At 38.4% G+C, this 24,788-nt stretch overlaps 1 protein-coding gene across 6 annotated transcripts in view; it reads left to right on the plus strand.

Moving 5' to 3' along the window:
* LOC131427593 (nose resistant to fluoxetine protein 6) overlaps positions 1-24,788 on the plus strand; it is a 1,835,865-nt gene that overhangs the window by 652,368 nt on the left and 1,158,709 nt on the right. For all 6 annotated transcript variants that reach the window (XM_058590935.1, XM_058590937.1, XM_058590936.1 and 3 more), the window contains one exon: positions 17,916-17,995. In XM_058590935.1, the coding sequence (XP_058446918.1) occupies positions 17,916-17,995 (80 nt within the window). The remainder of the gene's footprint in view (positions 1-17,915; positions 17,996-24,788) is intronic.

The raw sequence follows: 24,788 nt of genomic DNA on the forward strand, positions 1-24,788 counted from the left end.
ACGCAAGGGCGAGCGCGTGCGTCGTTCAATTTTTGTAAAATCGGTAGAAGAGCGAACCAAACCAGCAGCCTCGCTATCCAGACTGGATGATAAACGCATGAAATAAATGTCATTAACACTGTGGAAAATACATAATGCGACTCACGAAAATCGGCGGTACACACTCATTTTTGACATTTGCGTTGCCTACTTGTATGAGAAGAGTGATGCTAATCTAAAATAACCCTTCTTAGTCCACTCATAGATCTTGAAAAATCCCCATAGGGGGTAGGGGCCGGTGTACATTAAATTTCCGAAATCGAAAAAAAATTGATGCCAAAAGTCTTAGGATTGCAAGAAACGTCGAGATTTGGTATCATCTCAATTTTTTTTTAAATCGACTTTCTGGGACGTAGAAAAAATATCCCAGAAAGTCGATTTAAAAAAAGGCGGGTGGGTAATGTCAGAGACATAACTGGATGTCGTGAATACGAAAACAAATGACATGTTCCTTAACACTTCCGAATATCAATTAGTTGATCAATTGTATGAAAGACAAAAATCAATTGTATGAATTATGTAAGTATTCCCCTTTTCCACATTTTTCGCAAAAACAAAGAAGGCTTCACTTGATCTCGATTACTGTGAATTTCACACAGCGAAAAGTGCAAAAATCTAACCAAACTGTTCTACATTTCTAATAGTTTTTCTAATTTTTCTAATAGTTCTTCAGAAAACTTCTAGTGCCATAAGAACGGCTGATTTTTTATAATGCTTTCCAACGATGCTTTTTCATCCATCGAAATGACTGGCAGCTGTGACGTAATCGCTCTTGTCGGAAGCGAAACTAGCTGTGCAGGCGACACAAAACACATCTGCTCGCAGTGGCGATAGAATCCAAACTGATTCAATTTTTGTTAAGAGATTTCCTTTAATGTGATTTCGTTTGTAGCTAATGAGCGGTACTAACGCTATAAAAATAGCCGCATATAGAATTTTAATGTCGATTATTTCATTTCGGATTTGCATAATTTATTGAAAGAAACTATCAATATGCTGTAGGGATTCGTTTCTAGCATTCAGAAGGACCAAATTGAGGAACTCACTACGATATTCACCACTTTTCGGAACATTTTTCTTGAACGATTTGTTGTACAGCAGCAGCTATTTTCTTCTCTTCCTCAGAACGCGTTCTGATTGGCTGGTGTTGACATGGATCAAATGATTTTTCAATAGTGTTGGCATGGATCAAATGAGATAGATTTTTCAATAGTGTACTATTGAAATACTTCAATGCTTTTGCTATACACGTTTAAGTTGAAAAATTTCGATTCTATTGGTAGTTAGATTATATAAATCCTTCCACAGATCACTGAGCTATGAGCTTTCAAAATACGAGAATGGCAAACGCGCCATATGAATTATCCTCTTTGATACTCGTTTATACCAAACATTTCAGAAAAGTTTAATTTTGAACTATTTGAGATTATGTCACACAACTGAAAAGTTTATCATAAAATTGTGATCATATTTCCGATGGCATGTAGAAAAAATTATGTTGATTCGTTAGATACAACAAGAGATATTCACGATCAAAAACTTATCACTCTCTCAGAGGGTAAATTTTGAAAAAAGGCACCCCATAGTAAAGTAAGTCGTATTCACGACAAAAAAAAATGTTTTGGAGATAACACTAAATCTCGACGTTTCAGGCAATTTTAAGATTTTTGGCATCAAAAAAAATTTCGATTTCGGAAATGGTGCTTTTTCAAGATCGGTGCTTTTTCAAGATCGAAAATTTTCAAACTTTAACCGCTGGGCAGCACCCTCTACCCATACCGATTTAGCTCAAATTTTGCATGAGGGTTTCTTTCGAAGTGCTTAAACTTTTGAACAATAGCGCTTTACGAAATTAGAGGTGATCCCAAAATATTGTTCACCCTTATATAACTTAGAGCGATGAAAAACAACGTGTTTTGTCGGTTACGTCACTTATTCCATTATATATCAGGAATCAAAAGTCACAGCCATTTGGTCTTCGAACTAGAAAAATGGCCAAACAATAGTATTCAAACGGGCCAAAGCTTGTTAAAATCTGTTTGGTCATTTACGAGAAACTTGCGCGATAAAAATACAACGCGTTTTGTCTGTAACGTCACTTATTCCATTATATCTCCGGAACAAGCAGTCGCAATCATTTGATCTTCGAACTTGATCAATGGCCAGACAGCAGCTTTCAAACGAGTCTAAGTTTGTTAAAGTCGGTTCAGCCATCTCTGAGAAAATTGAGCGCGCGAAAATACAACGCGTTTCGTCGGTTACGTCATTTATACCATTATATCTCCGGAACTAGAGATCAAAGCCATTTGATCTCCGAACTTGATCAATGGCCAAACAGTAGCTTTCAAATGAGCCTAAGTTTGTTAAAATCGGTCCAACCATCTCCGAAAAACATTCGCGGTAAAAAAACAACACATTTTTCACGTCACTTATTTCATTATATCTTCGGAACAAGAAGTCGCAGCCAAAGTTAGTTAAACGAGCCTAAGTTAGTTAAAATCGGTTCGGCCATCTCTGAGAAAATTGAGCGCGTAAAATATATTCGAAAAGTGCACACACACACGCACACACACACACACATACACACACACACAGAGAGAGAGAGAGAAATATTTTTTAACTTAGACATAAAATAGAGCTTGTTTTTACGAAGAAATAGTTGTGAATCGTACTGCTTAAAGCTGAAGAAGGAGTTGTGTCCTCGATATTCATCAACTGCTCGAAATAGTTTTTTAGGAAGTTCGGTTATTTTAAATCGCAAGACAGCTCATTCAATTTCGTTCAAGGATACCCTAACGGATTATGAAATAAATACCCGGTACGTCTCATCATTCTGTCTGTCTAATAAGAGGATTTAAATTATTTATTTATAGTTTCGGGATCCTACTTCTCCTTCGAAAATATCATAACGACTAGTATAGCTCAAATCCTCGATAAAAGAAGTAGTTTCCAATTCGTTGTGGATCTGATTCGTCTGGTAACAGTAAATATCCGATGAAATTAGCCAGTTCCAAAGAAGTAAGTGTAGTTGAAATATTTAAAAAAAATTCATTATGAAACTCTTTACATACGAAAAATATAACAAGTTTTTGCCTTTCTCATATAGAAAGGCTATGCAATCACTGTGAAAATCGACTTTTTAACCGAGGCCCGGAGGGCCGAATGTCATATACCATTCGACTCAGCTCGACGAACTGAGCAAATGTCTGTGTGTGTGTGTGTGTCCGTCCGTGTGTGTGTGTGTATGTAACAAAAATATGCACTCACTTTTCTCAGAGATGGCCAAACCGATTTTCACAAACAAAGATTCAAATTAAAGGTCTCATAGTCCCATAGCCTGCTATTGAATTTCATTCCGATCCGACTTCCGGTTCCGGAGATATAGGATGATATGTACCAAATAAGTGAAAAAAATATGCACTCACTTTTTTCAGAGATGGCTGAACCGATTTTTACAAACTAAAAATCAAATAAAAGGTATTATGGTCCCATAGCTTGCTATTGAATTTCGTATAAATGTGACTTCCGCTTCCGGAGTTATATGGTAATATGTGAAAATTTGAGAAAAAGTTTACACTCAATTATCTCTGGAACAACTCAACCGATTTTCGCAAACTTGGATTGAAATGAAAGGTCTTATAATATCCTAAAAATTTGTGGAACATTTTATCTGGATCCGACTTCCGGTTCCGGAACTAAAGCGTTATAGGTGGAAAATTACCAATTTTATTAATATTTTTCCACGAACGATGGTTAAAAACAGGTACAAATCCCATAAAACTGTCTGATAAATTTTTCTAGTTTGCAGAGCTTGTTAGTTTATGGGCATAAAAACTTATTTCGGCACTACTGGTCCCCTCTGTTCCTGTTCCGAGAGCACCGAAAGTGAAGAAGAAAAACTCCTAAAACTAAATTCACTTCGATTTCTCTGCGATGCTTGAACCGATTTTCACAAATCTTGATTTGAATTAAAGTTCATACTGTCTTTAAACCTACTGTGAAATTTCATCCGGATCTGACTTCCGGTTCCGCAGTTACAGGGCGATGAGTGTCAAAGTTTTCAAATCGCCATATAGAGTGACAATATGTACAACACCGAAAGAAGAAGAAAACACAAAACGAACAAGGCGTGCTTTGTTCTATTTCGTACACCTTGTGTAGTGATGTCAATGATAATAATAACAATACTGCATGTTTCATGCTGCTGATTCATGCTGTTTGGCACGCAGTAGTAACAGAAACGCAGGTTCGTTTCGTTAGATTCAGTTTAATTGGTTTAAACGAAATAGAGCATGAGATAGTAAGTATAAGTTTAACTACATTCAAAACTGTTCCAATTTGTAGGTCATATTTGTTGGTAGTAAACGAACCAACTTCGGCTATTCCGCTCATCTGAATCCTGTTTCGGTACAATTGGAAATAGTGATTAGAAACTGCAAAAAGGATCTCACTCACTTTTCTTGGAGATGGCCGAATAGATTTTCACAAACTTATAGGTTCAAAAGAAAAGTCTTACAGTTTCATACGAAATTCCTTAATTTGTTGTGGATACTACTTTCGGTTCCGGAACTACATGTTAAACAGGATTTATAGAGTTTGTGAGATTAGATCCGAACAAATTATCCTATTCCTATTCAATAAACAGTTGCTTTTGCGAATTTCATGGTTATATTTATGATGTAATGAGTAATATGAGAAAGGCATCATTACACCACTAGGTGGATTAAAATAGGTTTTTATAAGACAATTATTTTTATTGTTTTTGATTCCCTAAAGTACCATTATCCCAGTATTTTAATAAATTTGAATCTTATATGTATCACTGATTCAATCAAATAGCAATCATTTGATCTATACATAATTGCTATTTAGAACTGGGATGACCTCCATCAAAAGTTATATATAAATTTTATGAAACTAGTCATATGGTATAGATAAGCCTATTTATATTAAGTCGAAGTGAATATAATATGCGCTTCATAAATTGTTTCAATGTATGTTGTGTGGTTATTTAGTAATGGTTATAGGGCGCGCCAATAAATTTAACTCAGACTGGAAATTTCGTATGTTATATGAAAATCTTGTAAAAATAACGTTACGAAGAGTTTTATGTTTCATAAGATTATCTTATATATTTGACATGATGTTGAATACACTTTGTAGCTATCAATGGAAATGCTAATAGTGAAAAATCATTAGAATATCATATAATGTGAAAATGAGAATTTAGCTCAGTGTACGTAGTGCTGCCCGACACACACACACAAAAAGAAAAAAAGCAGAGCCAAGCATTAGTCTGCAAAACTGCAGGAATATAACGGTCCGATGAACATGGATCCAGGATCTAAATGACCTAAAGAGGGGTGATAGCAAAATAATAATAATAATGATAATAAATCTTCAGTAGGGAGATAATGTTAATAAGAAACGGGCACAAAATCAAATCCAGGTTGTATAAGCAAAATCCAAAAAGTTTCAATAAATCGCCAAATGTCAGCAAACGAAAAAAAATATAAACCTCGCGATCTCCATACAATAATCGCAAGCAACCAAGTAAAGTGTCGACAATAGCACAGAATACAAAAAACGACGTGCGCATTTCTTGCCGACACACGTGGAAACGAACTAAATGAGGTAATGTAGCACAGTATAAGGAGGTTATGGAAAATAACTGTTGCACGAAAAAGTAAAGGCAAAACACGATTTAGGAACACCTATGAAGCGACTACCATGATACATTACATTCATGGGATACGACGTAATGTTAGAAGATACATTGACGCGTGACAATATAGCCAGGTGCATGCAAAATGAATGCGCGCAGCTAAGCATGTGCGGCGAAAAGGCATTTTAAATTGCAATAATACATAAACAAAAGAGACGTCCTATAACACTAGGAGCCTCTAAATTTCGAACAATGTGACAATTTTTAAGGGTTATTAGTATTATTATTATTTTGTTTGTGCTATAATCTTACGTAAAATAACTTATTAGTCAAGAGTTTTCACGTATGGAATGTGTCTACTTGTATACATTCCAGTATCATGACGACTGTCGGGGTATTAGAAGAAAACAGCGGAGGTTACGATGACAACCTCAAGTTACAGAAGCTTGGGGTAACGCGAGTGATAAGCGGATCATATGATGTTAGGGTGAGTGTAGATTTGGAAGAATTACTAACAAATATGAATAGGGCGTATAGGTTCTGGTGGAGAACTGCAAAGCTGCACTGGGGTCGATAGATCCTAGCCGGTGCACTGAGTTCATTATAATGCTAGAGGAAGACAGCAAAGAAATATACGACCTCGAAAAGATGATAAGGAGATCGCCGAGGGGAAGGAAACGCAGAAGCGTGTGGAAAGCGATAGGGCTTATGGACATCTAAGATAGGAGAAGAATGGATATGGACATAGATAGGCTTTTGCAGTGAGCGTAGAGATGGACAATTCGCTCCTGAGCTATTCCAGTGAATCGAATCTTTAAAGTAAGCTGATAGCTCACAGCTCTTTTTAAAAGAACCGCAGCTCACCAGTTCACCGCACTGGTAAGCAGGGATGCCAGGTTCACAGATTAATCTGTGTGTCACAGATTTTCAACCTTTTCCACAGATTTAAAACACAGATTTTCACAGATTTCTGAAAATGGTCAAAGATTTACACAGATTCTGAAATCGATCACAGTTTAGCACCAAAAATAACAGAGCGGTTGGAAATATGGAGAACTTTTTTTGCCTACCAAAATGATTCCGATCAGCTATTATGGAAACGTGCACAGATTTTGTACAGACAGGTTCTTGGCTTGATCACAGATTTTTGAAAAAACGACCTGGTATCCCTGCTGGTAAGGTGGAAACAAGCTACGAACTGAACGGATCTTCGGCTCTTGAAGAGCGAGTTACAAATGAGAAGAAATGCGTGCATGAGCTATTGTTTGTTCTTCCAATTGTGTATCTATCCTTCTTTAACAGATTGAATGAGCCATTGTCAATAAGAAATATTATCTCTCACTCAGTAGGCTAATGTACATTCAGCGATGCCACTTATGCAGATATTCTCAAATATGACATAATAATAATTCGCAGACAAGTTAGTTCGCATAGCATTGTTATTTGTGCCTCAATGATTTCGATCATGCATATGAAAGAAAACTGGAGTAAGAAAAACGGCGCTCAAAACAAACCTTCAGTTCAATCTAAATGAGCTGATGAGCTGATACATTGAATCGATTCCCTTTAGTGAGCTGATCGGTTCGAAGCTGCTTCGAACATTTCTAAGTGAGAGGCGGCAATTTATTTACACGCTTAAAAATTAAATCTCTTCGCAAAGGTTTGTACTTTTGCAATACTTTTTCATATTTTGTTTGGAAAACATGTTTCCATGTTTTGCTTTCTCATATAGAAAGGTTATGCAATCACTTTAAAAACTGACTAGGGTCATATACATTTCGACTCAGTTCATCGAGCTGAGCAATGTCTGTGTGTGTGTGTGGGTGTGTGTGCGTGTGTGTATGTGTCAAATAATCTCACTAGCTTTTCCCGGAGATGACTAAACCGATTTTGACAAACTTAGATTCAAATGAAAGATCTCGTGGTACCATACAGAATTCCTGAATTTCATCCGGATCCGACTTCCGGTTCCGGAGTTATAGGGTAAAGTGTGTTCAATATTGTACAGCGTCACATAAACCGGCATAACAAAATACGTAAAAATAATTCTAAACTGGTCTTAAAACTACACAAATTGATAGTCATTATCAGTATTCAACTAAACAAATCGATTCCGGCTATCCTGGTTGCCAGTATCCGGTTCGGGAAGTACCGGAAATAGTTGTCATATATACCTGGATCTCGCTCAGCGACGGTTTGACCGATTTTCACAAACTTAGTTTAAAACGAAAGGTTTTTCGGTACCATACGGATCCTGAATTTCATCCGGATCCGACTTCCGGTTCCGGAGTAATAGGGTAAAGTGTGTTCAATTTTATACACCGTCACTTAAACCGGCAAAACAAAACACGTAAAAAAATTTCAAAACTGGTCTCAAAACTACACAAATCGATAGTCATTATCAGTAGGCAAATTAACAAATCTATTCCGGCTATCCTGGTTCCTAGTATCCGGTTCCGGAAATACCGGAAATAGTGGTCATATATACCAAAATGGATTTCACTCACTTTTCTCAGCGATGGTTTGACCGATATCCACAATCTAAGATTCAAATGAAAGGTCTCCCGGTAGCATGCGGAATTCCTGAATTTCATCCGGATCCGACTTCCGTTTCCGGAGTTATGGGGTAAAGTGTGTTGAATATTGTACACCGTCACTTAAAATATTTTCGGATGCAACAAACATTTAAATCGTAATGCGTACTAGTAGAGTTTGTATGTCATGTTAGTTTGGTGGTTTAAACAATATAATAATAAACAATATATATAGTTAGTGGCCGTACGAACCGACTTTGATTATACCGGTTCTCGGGTTCCGGTGCCGGAAGTGCATATAATAGTGAACCCACTTCGTTTTCTTCAGGATGACTTACGCAATCAAAGCACGGTTTTATTCTATGTTTTATGCATAAACAATCTTTTGGTTTCTTTCAAAAATCGAAGAGAAAAATTTTGAATAGAATACCACAGTATTACATGTACATGAGAAAGGCATCATTACACCACTAGGTGGATTAAAACTGAAGGAAACGATAAATCACTGAAATGCTTATTTAGTCGGGATTATGGATTAGAAATGGTCCATATAAACCTGAAATTCCCAGTAAGTGCTGGTCATTAACTAGCGTTGACTACGCCCCTGCCCGTTGTACACACCGCCCGTCGCTACTACCGATGGATTATTTAGTGAGGTCTTTGAATCGCTGAAGTTGACCGAACTTGATGATTTAGAGAAAGTAAATGTCGTAACAAGGTTTCCGTAACGGAAACCTGCGGAAGTATCATTACTGTATTAATTTGTTGTGAACAACACACACAAAACCATCATACACCCGAACCGGCCCGATGCGAACGTGCGCATACCTCTCTCGTACGCACGAATTGTTTGTGTTGAGAGAACGAAAATCACGCTACACGCATGTGTGTTTCTATTTTGTTCCTAATCTTGGGCGCGAAATGCGTGCTCGTATACGGTGCTACTATGTACTGTACTCACTCACTTGGTCTTGCAGGTCGACTGTGGAGTGCGGTGTGGTATCATCAATTGTGCAACCGTGAGCCTGTGCGCGTGGATGCCCACCACAACGGTGACATCGATTGTATCGCATTGCGCGATACAGGCCATCGATGGTTGATGCACATACAGTCGTGTTGAAAATCTGAAAAATAAAAAATTGAAAATCACCCGACATCGATACCTTGGTGTTAGTTACTTGTCCCATCGTGGCGATGTTCAGATCTGAAGACCTATGTTGCGAGCTGGGACTTACTACACGTGGTGTACCGTTGGGTACGTGATGGATACGAACACCGCCCCGTATGTCCCCGCATACACCCTCAGTATGGGTTGGCGGACTGTTGTTGGCAATGATGAAATCGAGGTACCTTCGAGACCCGTCTTGAAACACGGACCCAGAAGTCTATCTTGCGTGCGAGCCAATGGTGCCGTTTTCCGTTTCCGCGGGAACGGACACTGAAAAACCATAGGCGTAAAAAACATAACTCTCTCGTTGTGCGGGATAACGGGCAAGACTCTCTGCTTTCTAGGTGTCTTCCGTCGACGTGAAAGATATCGGTATGCTTAGTGGGCCAAGTTTTGGTAAGCGGAACTGGTGTTGTGGGAGAACCAAACGTAATGTTACGGCGCCTTAATAGACGACGCATCATAGATACCATAAAAGGTGTTATTAGTTAATGACAGCAGGACGGTGGGCATGGAAGTTGTCATCCGCTAAGGAGTGTGTAACAAAATGTGCTTTTAAAATGGATGGCGCTAGAGTCGTTTGCCTATACATTACCGCTGACGTACAAATGGTGCGGATCGCCCAGCGAGACGCACTTTGAGACGTCAGTGAGTAGGAAGATCTGGTGGTGTGCGTTGAAGTGCCTGGCGTAATTCGACATGGAGCCGCCACTAGCACAGATCTTGGTGGTAGTAGCAAATATTCGAATGAGATCTTGGATGACTGCAGTGGAAGAGGGTTTCGTGTCAACATCAGTTGAACACGAGTTAGCCAATTCTAGCTCTATGTGAAACCTTATATATATATTAAGCATTTAACCAAATACACCACCGCCGTGCCATGTGTTGATGCAACATCCACTGGTATATATTAAACGAGCGAAAGGGAATCCGGTTACTATTCCGGAGCCTGTTGAGTATACGTATGCATTGGTATGCTTACTGAAAACGGCAGTGCCTTTGTAATCATGGTGACATGAATCTTTTCTTCGAGACACTAACGGGAGGTATCGAAGGAGTTATATTTTCTGTTTAGCAGTCATACTGACCACGAGAGATGTGGTTGGACAGACTGCAAGAGCATGATTTTTACAGCTGTGTCGATGCACTCTCCTTGCTCCAAGAACAGCGAAGATTGGGACACGCAAACTCTCAACAGCTTGTACCGAATCCGCAACAGGTCTCCAAGATGTGAAGTCTCTAGTCGATAGAATAATGTAGGTAAGGCAAGTCGCAAATTGGATCCGTAACATCGGGATAAGGATTGGCTCTGAAGACTGGGGTGACTCGGGCTCGTATCCTACTATCGGTCGCTCGAGTGAGAACTTCGCTCGATTGCGTTCCGTTGTAGGGGTTTGCCTTAACGTGTTTGGTGCGATCGATTTAGTTCGTACGTACTGTGCGCTATAGTCATCAATAAACAGTCAACTCGGAACTGGCACGGCTGAGGGAATCCGACTGTCTAATTAAAACAAAGCATTGTGATGGCCTCAACAGGTGTTGACACAATGTGATTCCTGCCCAGTGCTCTGAATGTCAACGTGAAGAAATTCAAGCAAGCGCGGGTAAACGGCGGGAGTAACTATGACTCTCTTAAGGTAGCCAAATGCCTCGGCATCTAATTAGTGACGCGCATGAATGGATTAACGAGATTCCCTGTCTACTATCTAGCAAAACCACAGCCAAGAGAACGGGCTTGGAAACACGCGAGGAATGAAGACCCTGTTGAGTTTGACTCTAATCTGGCATTGTAAGGCGATAGAATAGGTGGAAGCTCGGGTAAAATATTATCTCCCGAGCATCAATGACATACCACCACTCTTACTGTTGTCTTACTTACATGATCAGGTGGAACAAGTGCTAGGGTTATTGCAACCTCTTGGCATACGGTTTCTGGTTCAGCGTCCAGTCATTCCGTCATTTTTGGCAATAATGCAGAAGACAGAGCCTGTGGTCGTTCGTCCATTACGTGTCCTGGAGTGTGGTCCGAACCGGGCTCTCCGCTGATCGGTGCGTACGGGTCGTGTTTCACAGTGCGCAATCCGGCGTCTGGTCCGGTGGGTCCTGAAGTAGGATCCCGTCCGCTTGCGGCAAGGCCACAGTCTGCTCAATTTTCACACAGTACGCCGATGCCAGTAGACATCTGGATATTCCAAGTCATGGACAGTGCCAGATGCGGAGTTTGACTGGGGCGGTATATCTTCAAAACAATAGCGGAGGTTTCCAAAGGTCAGCTCAGTGTGGACAGCAACCACACACTGAGCATAAGGACAAATGCTGGCTTGATCTCGATGTTCAGTACATATTGAGACAACGAAAACTAGGCTTCACGGTCCTTTTGGTTTATATAGTTTTTAGCAAGAGGTGTCAGAAAAGTTCCCACAGGGATAACTGGCTTGTGGCCGCAAGGCGTGCATAGCGACGCGGCTTTTTGATAATTCGATGTCGGCTCTTCCTATCATTGTGAAGCAAAATACACAAAGAGTAGGATTGTTCACCCTTTCAAAGGAACGTGAGCTGGGTTTAGACCGTCGACTGTGGTATAACGCTACGTTCTTCGGATTATGCCTGAACGCCTCTATCAGGAATCAGGAATCAGAACAAATTGGCTCAAATGGCACGTTCCCCTTGATATTTGGAGATTTGTGCCTTGCCATCAATTTGTTTTTAGCATCATTTTCCCGATATATAAGAGGGAAGGATTGAAAGGAAATGGTAAGAGTTGGACTAGGAGGATGGGAAAAATTGACGACACAAAAACACATAAAAGCAGAAGTAAATTCTGCACCCCTAAGGGATGCTGAACAATCTGCTGAGGATCACATTTAGTGGAAGCAGAAGGAAATTCTGAACCTCTACGAGGTCCCGAACAGTCTGCTGTTAATAAAACCTCCAACCCCCGAGAGGATTTAGAGATCTTACAAAAGCGACACCAATCTGCACTCCCGAAAGAATGCAGAACGACTCGCAGTATGTTCGAACAGAAGTAAATTCTTCACCCAAATCTGCTAAACCCTATTTAAGGTGAATACAAAAGGGATTCATTCACTCCAGGAAGAACGATGAACCCCTCTGACTATAGCTCCTTACCACATTGGGTAAGAAACGAGAGAATATCCTTCAATTCCAGCTCCGCATACACAGACTCAACCATGTATGGAGAACCAAAAACCCGGATACGTAGCTGCGTCAATGCGGGACAGCCACACATCAGATGATATGAAGTACCATAATCGCATTTACACAAATCACACGAACAATACTCAGCACGTTGAACAATAGCCATGTGATAATTGAGTTTGCAATGTCCAGTCAGAGCTCTGATCAGAATACTTCAATGATACTTGGAGAAATGCAGTAGACACTTTGACATTTTCAGATTTAAATCTGGTAGAAATGCTTTTGTCTGAGCGCAAGTTTGCAAGCTGCGCCAGTAGCTGGCATGTTTGGATGCAGCCCAATGCGTATCTTGTGCTTTATCCAACAAGTTGAAAGTGGTAAAGCTGGTTCAGGACCAACGAAATCATTCGTTGCACCAGCTCTAGCCAACTCATCAGCCCATTCATTTCCAGTAATACCAGAATGGCCGGGTACCCATAAGAAGTAAACAGCATTTGAAATGCTGAGGTCTTCAATTTGAGTTCGACATGCGATCACTTGATTCGACCGTGAGTCATTCGAACTGAGTGCTTTTAAGGCTGCCTGACTGTCGGAACAAAAATAAATACGTTTACCACAGATCCTCTGCTGAAGTGCCGATTGTGTGGAGTACACAGAATTACGTAGAACGAAACTGCTCATTTCACGACAGTACGAAACTGCTCATTTCACGACAGTAGACACCAGCACGACCATTCAACAGGGAACCGTCCGTAAAACAAACTATGTGTTCTTCAAGTTGTCGTTCCAGACAACCAGACAACCATTCCTAACGAAGAGGATAGCTCACATTGAATGTTTTAAAAGGAAAACTGCATGTGAGAGTTAGGTCACTAGGAGCTAGTAAATACTCATCCCACGTAACCATTTGAGACCACAAGCGAGTGTGGCTGGTAGCATAATCTAATGGGTTACTGTTCCAAAGCCCTGTAACCTTAACACGGTATGCACAAGATAATGCTTCTTGTTTTAGGAACACATGTAGTGGTTTAATACACAGTAGCGCCTCTAGAGCAGCAGTAGGAGTTGTCGTGAATGCTCCTGTCATCGCCATTAGGACCATCCTTTGGAGATGATTTAGCTTTGACTGAACTATCGCGACTTCTCCTTTCTGCCACCATACAAGACATCCATATGCTAAAATTGGTCTATCAATAGTCATGTAGATCCAATGAATATATTTGGGTTTGAGCCCCATGATTTTCCAAAAGCTCGTCTGCATTGGCCGAAAGCCATGCAAGCTCTTTTAATCCTGAAGTCAATGTGAGCAGACCAATTCAGTTTAGAGTCAAGAATAACCCCGACGTATTTAACTTGATCGACCACAGTGACCTCTGAACCGAAGAACTGTAACGGACGAGCTCCTGTAATTATCCTACGATGAGTGAAAAGCACCATTGATGTTTTGCCCGGATTTACAGATAAACCAACCTGACAACACCATTGTTCAACAGATCGCAGGGCTTACTGCATTAAATCAAAGAGAATGGAAATGCTTATACCGGTCATCAATATATGATAATCGTCGGCAAAACCATAAGTCGGAAATCCAAGGTTATTAAGTTTCCTTAACAAACCATCAGCGACTAGGTTTCATAAAAGTGGGGATAGTACACCACCTTGAGGAAAAACCCAAGATATTCCGTTCACGACTGCAATGTTTAACCTCCTGCAGCCATTTAGCCATCGGCACGGAAATACACCTTGACTTAGGAGTTCCTATTTTTGTGGCCTTTTACGATATGGAACAGGAAACCAGTGGATCAATTCTAGGTAAAAAATAATTCCGCCGGATGCCACACGGCTTACCTGTTCGGTGGACTTATACCACCGGTACAGGTGGACCGTAGCGTTATTCTTAGCCAGTTGGGAAACCGCTACCGACACTACACGGCTATCTAGGCTACTCAGAGAGGGAAGTTAACATTGATGGTCAACTTCCATGGATGGCCGAGCAGCCGGATTATGCCTGAGCGCCTCTAAGGTCGTAACCAAACCGAGCTGACAGTGTATCCTATAAGTGGTCGTTGATCATATGGCATAAAACTCTACAAGACTTGCTAGTGTGATCTCACGTTGGTATTTTATTGGTACAGAGCCCATATGCGTTTGTCATACAGCAAAAACATCGCGAATATGTTGGAACGCTGGCGGCATTGCTGAGCATTAATACATAATCTCGATACCCATGAAATCCTATTCCGATCTATTCAGAATTGCTGATTTGTTAACTCAACAATTCCAATATTGAAACATATGCACTAGGTGCGATAGGTGACGACAGCATGCATACCATGTATGCACCGCAGGTACAGGGTACGATGGATGAGTAGCCGAGCGAGTGAGGGCACGCACAACGTTGTCACATATAGTACTGCAGTCAGTGCGTGACATGCTGGGTGGTTGATGGCTGCAGTGCCAAGCAGTCAGGCGAATGGTGATTGGTGGTTGGTGATAAACACGTACTCGCTCATAGAGCTAACGCGAGTTGACTGATACCGAAATAGATATATCAGGACTACCTATCTGATAATCAAGACACTCAAGTGAGAAGTGACATGAATATCATGGTCAGCTAATGTGACTGATATTTCACTATGACTAATTTTCAGTAGAGAGGTTCGATTTTTTTAACCCTGCGATGGCAGTAGCTTAGCCAAGCTACCTTACAGAACGAGGGTGTTTTAGGATGCGGTGGCAGGTTGAAGACGAAGGAAACTGTGGAACCACTAAGATGTCAGAAGGAAGAACAGCGGAGTTCAAAAATCGGGGCAGAAAAAAAATTACGAAGACTTAGTATGGAAGACCATGATAGCAAATTTAAGCAAGAAAACGCAACAAATTGCTGCATAGACAAGTACAACTGAAAATAAAACAAGAAGGAAGTAAACGCAAACAACAAAGTTCAATATGACTTGCGTGGGTATGCCACAACGTTACAAATTGGTACCCCATATTTTACTCAGTGAGCATCGAGAAACTCAACTGAAAACCACAAACAAAAATATGAAAAAGTTTATTAATACGTGGAAAACTAAAACATTCCGGAGAAAACAACCACGAAATCAAATGAAATACATAAAACACCGCTAGGAGCCTTAACACATTTTACCCAACGAATAAGCTTCATCACGATTTTTTGCGGAACTATTGTTACTACTGGCAGTAATTCCAATGATGCCCAAAACACAAATGGGACAACGATCAATTCTTAACTATATTCAATGAGGCGAATGACTAAGCAGCGAGAAGCTCTAATACGAATCACCAACACAGAAGAACGAGCTATTAGGAATGAAAACAAACGGTACACAGGGTCCGAGACTAGCAACCGTTCGATCACCCCACAGACAAAACTTCGATAGAAGCAGGCCATGAGATAGGATGGCGCCACAGAAAAGCACACTCACAAGGATCAAGGTTAGGAAAAGTATTTCACCTAATTAGAAAAATGAAAAAAAGAGTTTTTTTTCTAAAAACAAGTTAGGCATCCGTAATTACGAAGATAACAATTTTGTGACCCAACCACGAAAATAGTTATTGTAAACCAACGCAGTCGACTTGATGATAACCCTTCAGGTAACATCAAGCTCGGTAAGTAAGGGGGCATGCAGCGCCTTTAGCAAATTTTCCTTTGAAATTACTAGTATTGCACGAAAAGTAGGAAGTTGTGAAGGAAACTCATCAAGCAAACCCTCATATCAGCGTAACCGCAACCTTGATGTATAAACTTCGTTATAGAAGCATGAGCATTGCCGAGCTTTAGTCATCACAACGAAAACTTTGTTATAGAAACATGAACATTTTCGAGCATTAGTCAACGCAGCAATGATGTAGAAACCAAACAGGTGTCTACCTCGGCTCTTCGGTAAAACTTCAAGCAGTCCGTAAGTTTCGGGCGTCGACCCGTAGATGGTTATGTCAGTTTCGGATAGAGTACGGATAGTAGTCCGTCAGTCAGTCAGTTTCAAAGAGTTCACGATAAATAGCCGTAAGTCTCGGGCGTTGACCCGTAGTCAGGTCAGTCAGTTTCGGATAGTGTACGGATAGTAGTCCGTCAGTCAGTTTTCAGAGAGTCAGCGAAAGATAGACGCAAGTCGCGGTCGTTATAGTTTAGAGCGTAGCCAGTGAAATTTTTTAACGAAATGGAAATATTAATCATTGCGCGAATAACGCTAAAAAGAAAAACGGAGTGTTAAAAATCGTTTTTCAAGTAGTACCATTCCGTGTACAATATTGTTGTAAGCAAAAACTCGCTAAATGTGGCTGAAGAAAAAGTATGAAAACTGTTTTTGAATAATTATAAATAAAAGTAAATATCGGATTTGTCAGCACATAGCCTGATGGTAGCAAGTGGAAGAAGAAACATTCACTGTGGGATAATAGCTATTTTTCGTGAATAAAACATACAGCACAAGAAGCATAGATCCACTTTAGTGTTACCGAGAAAAGATAACAAGTGATAACAGTTTTTGCGAAAGTGCACTTAGAATGTTGATTGAAAGAGAAGCTGGAATCCAGAACCGGATAGTTTAGTCCACTATAGACGCCAATATAGCAAAGGCATCCTCCATACAAGAAAACTCCTACAATTACGAAAAAGAAAGAAACAAGTCCAAGATTGCAAAAGTGCCAATGAATAGAAAGTTTGTGTAAACGCCAAAATTCGTTTTTTATATTCCCGATCAAAAAGAAACACCCCTACAACCCTTAACGCACGCCGCATGGAATGCGCGGCAATACAGGTTATTCACTTTTGAACAAAAATATCATTTGTAGGTCGGTCCACGCATTCTAGAGAGCATTAGCTATACCCACTTTTTTCACAATTATTTTATAAAAAAAAACGAAGAGAAACATTTTGAACAGATTACCACAGTATTATGTAAACAGGTTTTTTTATTCGTATTCGTATGGTAGGACCAATACAGTTCTGGAAGCGAATCAGTAAAACTTGTTGAATTCAAGGATATTCGGAAGTACAAAAGAAGCATATTAGTTTTATTCGTATTCGCGTCAACCAGGTATGTCTCTGACATTACCCATTCGCTTTTATTTTTCCGAGTTTCTTCCTATTGATATGAATTGTGAGTTGACTACCAACCTAACCTACTTTGGCTTTATTGGTCCCCTATTATTGGGTTTGAAGCACTACATGAGGTATATAATAGTCTCCGAAATAGAAATAAATTCAAACCTGTATGAGACTGTCATCATTGCCTTATTATATGTATGAATATTTTCAAATGATCATTTTGTTTAACATCAAGCTGCAAACCAATTAATGATATATTTAACATATATTTTTCAGATATATTGTGTAAAATATTGTTATGCTTTGCTGCAGGTTCAAACTCTAGGGCAATTTTGTCGGTTGATAGCGCTACCAAGGTAAGTTTTACTTAAGTTTAAATTCCAATTTTGAAAAATGCGATTCTCTTAATCGAGAAAAGCCCAATTTAAACCTGTATTTGTCGTTCACCGGAGTTAATACCGTGCATTGTAAAGGTAGGGATCAAATGTCTGCAAACAGTTCCGTATGATATATTTAAATATTTTTTCGTCAATTTTGAAGTACCTTCGCGCAAAGATGATTTAGTTTTTTTTTCAAAACCAGGCCGCAAATCACTTTTTCGTCTTTTTCAGACAATACACCGACAGAACCGCGATTTGGAAAGTCACAGTTTTCACCTCTTTAAATCGATTCACTGTTTCGACTTTTGCATGTATCACGCAGCAGCAACTTGGGTCATTTTGGGAAAATTTCGGGTGCGAGCACAAAAAAACTGCTTCGAAGAGCGAAGCGTACGCGATACTCATTTTGGAAAAATGATAAGATCGAATTCTAAACAATAGTCAACTGATTTATTCTCGCATTGCAATCCTCTGCGTTAAATAAAATAATCATACACTGATAAAAATTTGCACGATCGATTTATATGTAAACACCATTTCAATTTAATATGCTTTTTCATATCAATACATAACCGAAGCGATTTGTTTCAAGATTTCATGAGCAAACTCATTAAGATGCGAGATTAGGTTATTTTTCACTTAGCTTTGATGTGTTTTTCTTTTGGATGTGATGTGTTTTGCTGTTGAATCAATCTACATGTATTAAACACTTCATTTTCTACTGGTAATGAGTACAGAACAAATGTATGTGCAAAACACTTTAATCGGTCAATTCTGTTTCAATTGAAATCTAAGTGGAAAACTATGTGACATTTACATGAAATGCATATAGAATCTAGAGGTATCGGTATATCTGATCGTTTTCAAGTGCATTTCATACAAACGTAGCATGATTTCCACTAAATATCAAAAGTTTTTACACTCAGTTTATGAGTTAAGTGGTTATTTTCATGAATTTCATGTGTTCTACAAGCAGTGATAGATCAAATGATTTGCACATGATGCTAGCGTGCAAATTATTTTCAGTGCACCGCGAGTAATCGTGACCACGTTCTCATGTGGGGCTACCACGTTGATGTGATGTGATGTGAAGTGAAGCCACCATCAGTTCAAGGACTTGCCAGTGGATGCGGGTAGACTTACAGTAGCCCCGATATGACTCATCCATTCACCTTCTTACTATAGCTGTTACCGAAAAGCGAACAAAAAGGGTTGGGCGGATACGTAAGTAGAGTCACTTACTCGTATTCCGCGGGAATAAAAGATGCTCTTCCAACCATAATATCCAGTGCATGGATGAAGCATATCGCTATACATGCTTGAACCCGCCTGATGGTTTGTTTGAGAAGGGCGCGTCAGACTCATTTCAAACCTTCAGAAGGAAACAAGTTTCCTTCAAGTGACTTGGGCTGGCTATCCACAATCCCTCGTCCAGTCATCAATTCGTCCGATGCCCTGATGCTCCCTCCCCTTTACGCCTCCGTGCAAAATGTTTTATATTGATAAATACAATGAAACATAGTGTAATGAAATTAATATAACATAAAATGATATAAAATAACAGTTAATGTAGTGTCAGTTATGCTCTTCTATCTTCGCAATACTGCAGGAAGTAGAATATTTCTCTTCTAATAATAATAATAATATCCACATCTATAAAAATAATATATGTTATTATTATTGATGACAAATCAATAATAATAACAATAAATATAATAATGAAAATAACAATAAAAAGCAATATAATATAGTACAATGAATTATATAATAAATAATAGAATAAATAAAATGATATGTTGCGATATGCTATGATATTATATTACTTGAATTTATATGTCATTTCTCATCCTCTCATTCTGCCATCAACGCATTCCATCGACCATTTGTCACCACAGACACACGTGTAGGCATGAAGCTCAGCTTGTGACGACCTTGATATTTAGTTGAAAGTTACTTTAAAAATGATAACTTATAAGGAAAACAAATTTATATTTTGCGCAGAGGTACGTAGTACTACTAATAATAAACCCTATAATATAATATAATATAATACAACATAATGCAATACAATATAACACAATACAATAGAATACAATATAATATAATATTATATAATATAATAAAATATAATACAATATAATACAATATAATATGATATAATGCAATGCAGTATAATACCATACAACATAGTATATAATAACATAAAATAGTGTAAGACGATAATATATGAAATAATATGCTATGATACAATATAACAGGTAATATCGCAGTGTAAGTTACGCTCTTCTAATAAAAATAATAATAATAATACTTGATGTAATAAACAACACAATTATATGTTGTAATATACTATGATAAACACTGCACTTTAGGATGGGCTTCAACCTACAAGCCATTTCGCACCCTCTCATTCTGCTACTAACGCAGAAGGCGATAGCACCCAGTCGACGCCGTTCTATTGACCAAATGTCATCATAGACGCTCGGGGAGGCATGAGATAGGGACTTGTGAGGACTTAGTTATCTCACCATTTGACGACCCTCATGTGGGGCTACCACGTTTGGCATTAAGTCATTTGGCATAATGCCGTTTGACATAACGCCGTTTTGCATAATTGTTATTTGGCATAATGGTTATTTGGCATAATGGTCATTTGGCATAACAGTCATTTGGCATAACAGATGAGCATGCTGCTTAATGGAAATTGTTTTTATTCACTGCAATTTTGAAAGGTCCAATACGGCTACGCCTCATAGTTTTTAATGATCTGCTAGCTCCTAGCTTTGGGTAATCTTGGCAAACGCCCGCAACTAGACAGAGGTGTTTTCTGCGGGGGCGCTGCCTTCCCCCCCCCCCCCTCCGCAGTGGCCGGCGCTTCCGACGGTGGGTTACTCGCGGCCTTCGGCCGTCTCGACCTGAATCATCTATGACGAACCGAAGATTGTTCTAGCACTAAGTGCGTTGCCTTTATAAAATGACAGTGTGATATTTACTACAGAATTTTAAAAAAAATGCTATTTCACCTAATATTATCGAAATATTCGGACTGACTATAAAATTCACATATTTCGTTCGAGTTTTCCTTGAAAAACATCACTTGATCGAAAAACAAACGAAAATTTACATTAGATTAAAATATTGCGAATCCATGATAAATAGCATTAAGCCAAATGACCATTATGCCAATTGGCCATTATGCCAAATAACTTTTATGCCAAATAACCACTATGCCAAACGGCTTTATGCCAAACGGTATTATTCCAAATGACCTTATACCAAACGGCCCCCCTTCTTATGTAACAGACTGTATATGCCATGCTGAAGCAACTGACAACATATCATAGACCACAACTGAGCGAAGGAGACGTTAACGTATAATTTACTACAGAGATTGAAAATCCGAAAACTGATTAATCATTTTATGGAACGACAGTCAATACTTCCGGAATTGTTCAATAAATGATTATTTTTAACATTAACTTGTATTGTTTTGTTACAGACAAACTGTTCCATTTTTTTAACCTTTCTCAAAAAAATGACAGAGTTCTTTTTAAACACCCATTAGAAACCGTGTTAATTCCGGAAACCGTGTAAAAAAAGCCGTGTATAAAAAACTGTGCGAAAAAAAAACGTGTAATAAGAGTCGTTAGTGTATAAAGAGTTTCTACATAGTTTTTATTGTCCATAGCTTCCAAAGTAAATGTAATGAATTCCAAGAGATTTGTTAAAGTAGAACGACCTTTGAAAAAGCCATGTTGTTTTGGAGCTATATAATTTTTTACTAGTTGAAATATTAGTCCATTTATCATTTTTTCAAATTATTTTGGGGATGCACGAGATGATGGCAGTTCCTCGATAATTACGTATGTCTGATTTTTAATCCTGATTTAAAGACCGGTACTTAGAAGGAGGAGTTCTATGTTTCTGGAAATATTCCTGTTCTTAAGTTGAAGAGATGGTGTAATTGTTTCAAAAATATTGGTGCTATTCCGTCATGTCCAGGTCACTTTACTGCGTTAAGGTTTTCAAGTGCAGTGAATATTTCTTGCTTTAATAATTGATTGTCATTAGAAAGCTCCGCTATGAAGGAAAAGTAGTCACGTTCACGGTCTGTCTCGGAATATGATGTATATATTTCTTGAAAAAAAAATGCAACTAAATTGCAAATTTCAGTGCTATTATTTCCAGTGGTTCTGTCTAGGTTCATCTGGGAAGGAAGGTTGTTATTCTTCAGTTTTGTTTTAACATAGCCAAAGAAATTTTTTGAACGCTCTTTGATTTCGCTTTCAACTTTAAGATTATATTCTTCGTGTGCCGAGTTGATTGCTATTTTCAGGTCATTGCAAATGTCGAGGTAGTTCTGTAGATTGATAACACTTTTATTTTTGCCTTTCTCATATAGAAAGGTTATGCAATCACTGTGAAAACGGACTTTTGAACCGAAGCCTGGAGGGCCGAGTGTCATATACCATTCGACTCTGTTCGTCGAGTACGCAAAATGTCTGTATGTGTGTGTGTGTGTGTGTGTGTGTGTGTGTGTGTGTGTGTGTGTGTGTGTGTGTGTGTGTGTGTGTGTGTGTGTGTGTGTGTGTGTGTGTGTGTGTGTGTGTGTGTGTGTGTGTGTGTGCGTATGTGTGTATGTAACGTTTTTTTGCTCTAACTTTTCTCGGAGATGGCTGTACTGATTTTCACACTTATTCAAATGAAAGGTCTTGTGATCCCATACAAAATTCCTGAATATTATTTGGATCCGATTTCCGGTTCGGGAGTTATGGGGTAATATGGGCAAAAAAAGAAAATATATGTTCTAACTTTTCTCATAGATAGCGCGACCGATTTTCACAAACTTAGGTTCATATGAAAGGTCCTGTGGTCCCATGCGTAATTCCTGAATTTCATGCGGATCCGACTTCCGGATCCGGAAATATAGGGTAAAGTGTGTTAAAAATTGTATACCATCACTGAAAATTGGGAATTTCTCAAATCTTTTCCAATTGATAGTTTTTATCAGTAGACGGTCAAACAAACCGATTTCGGATATTATTTTAAGAATAGAAGAAAGTTATTTTGAAGAATACCACAGTATTATATATGATAGTATGATTGATATGAGAAAGGCATCATTACACCACTAGGTGGATTAAAACAGGTTTTCTATAAGTCTTATGTTCCTTCTGCTTTCTATTTTTCAGGTTTTGCAATTGCGGGTTGCACCAGACAGGCAATTTGCTATTGTGATTTCTTCTTCTTCTTTTTACTGGTTCAGTTTCCGAAATTAATTTGTTAATAATTAGATAGAATTTTTCTACTTCTTCATTGATGTTTCCTTTTATACTCGATATATTTTGCTAGTTTAACATTCCTAATACCCACCCAAAAAAAATTACGCGGAGCAACAAGCCTAAAAAAAGTTGGAACGATACATTTGAGCTATCATAGCTCAGTTGTTACTTAACCAATTTCGATGAATTTTACACCCTCGAATTTTGTGAAGTTTGTGGATTATTTTAAGTATGTCATTATTGACGATTGCTAAGGTAAAACTAAGCTGAAAATCTGATTTTTCCCGTTCCTAGTTTTATTTTTCAAGCTAAAAATATGCCCTATCTGCATTCATGCGGCACCTGCATCACGAATAGGATAATGAGAACTTCAAATTTACCGAGTCAAAACTTTGTTGTTATTTTCAAAATTTGTTCACCATTGAAAAGGTACTACTTCCAGAAATAAAATGCACTGAAAAACCCCAAAAATAGGGTTTTTCATCCAAAGTTATAATGAAAAGACATGTAGACATACGACCTCAGAAAAGGTGAGACTTTTCACAATGATCGTAAATATCTCGAAATTCGAAGCGATGACCTATATATTTTTACACATCATTCGATTGCTAGTGATACCAGCTACAATTTTCGCCCAACTACCATTCTTGCACTATCAAAAGAAAACCTTAAAAAATCGATGAATTTATAAATCTATATGAATTTTTCATTTTTTGCACATGTTTGTATATAACTAAAAATTTAAAGCAATGAAATGTACATTTTTCTACTCCAAAATATTGGAATCATTACCAGAAACAATGTATTGATGAACAAAATTATATATCCGGTAAAGAATCTCAAGAAACTTGGTACAAATACAGAGAATTTCTATTATTGGGAAAATTTTGCCAAACAAAATCAAAACAAAACTTTTAAATTATATAACAGATATTTTTTATTATTTTAGTTGGAAATTTATTATGAACAAAATTTACATAAAAAAACTGAAAGTTGGATTTCACTGACAATCTTAAAAATTTTGGTAAATATATCTAATATCTAATCTAACTCTAATAATAATTAAATTTTTGCATTGGACAGAAGATTGAACCAAATTTTTATGCACAACCCAAACGCAATTGATAACTACTAAAATTTTGATTTTGTTTTAGGTTTGCCGTAGAATCTCAAAAAATAGGGAGAAGTTCGGAAATTTTAAAATTTCCGAGTTATATTGCATTGCACAGTGGTCCGGATCCACAATTTAGGGGGATAACAACATTTGTGGCTTAACCTTATACTTTAGAGCTATGATGTCTCCAAAACAAATGATCAGTGAAAGATAGGCCATATTTTGACGTACGTGGTATTAGGGTGGCTCTTATTATTAAGGTGATCTATAATTTATTTTCCGGATGTGTTGAGATAGAGGATTGCATCCTTCGGCAAAGTTGTATATAAACTTATATCGAGCAGCTTTACTGAAGACGCCATTGTGGTCTTTG

This window comes from Malaya genurostris, chromosome 2 (assembly GCF_030247185.1).
Source record: "Malaya genurostris strain Urasoe2022 chromosome 2, Malgen_1.1, whole genome shotgun sequence".
Taxonomy (NCBI): Eukaryota; Metazoa; Arthropoda; class Insecta; order Diptera; family Culicidae; genus Malaya; species Malaya genurostris.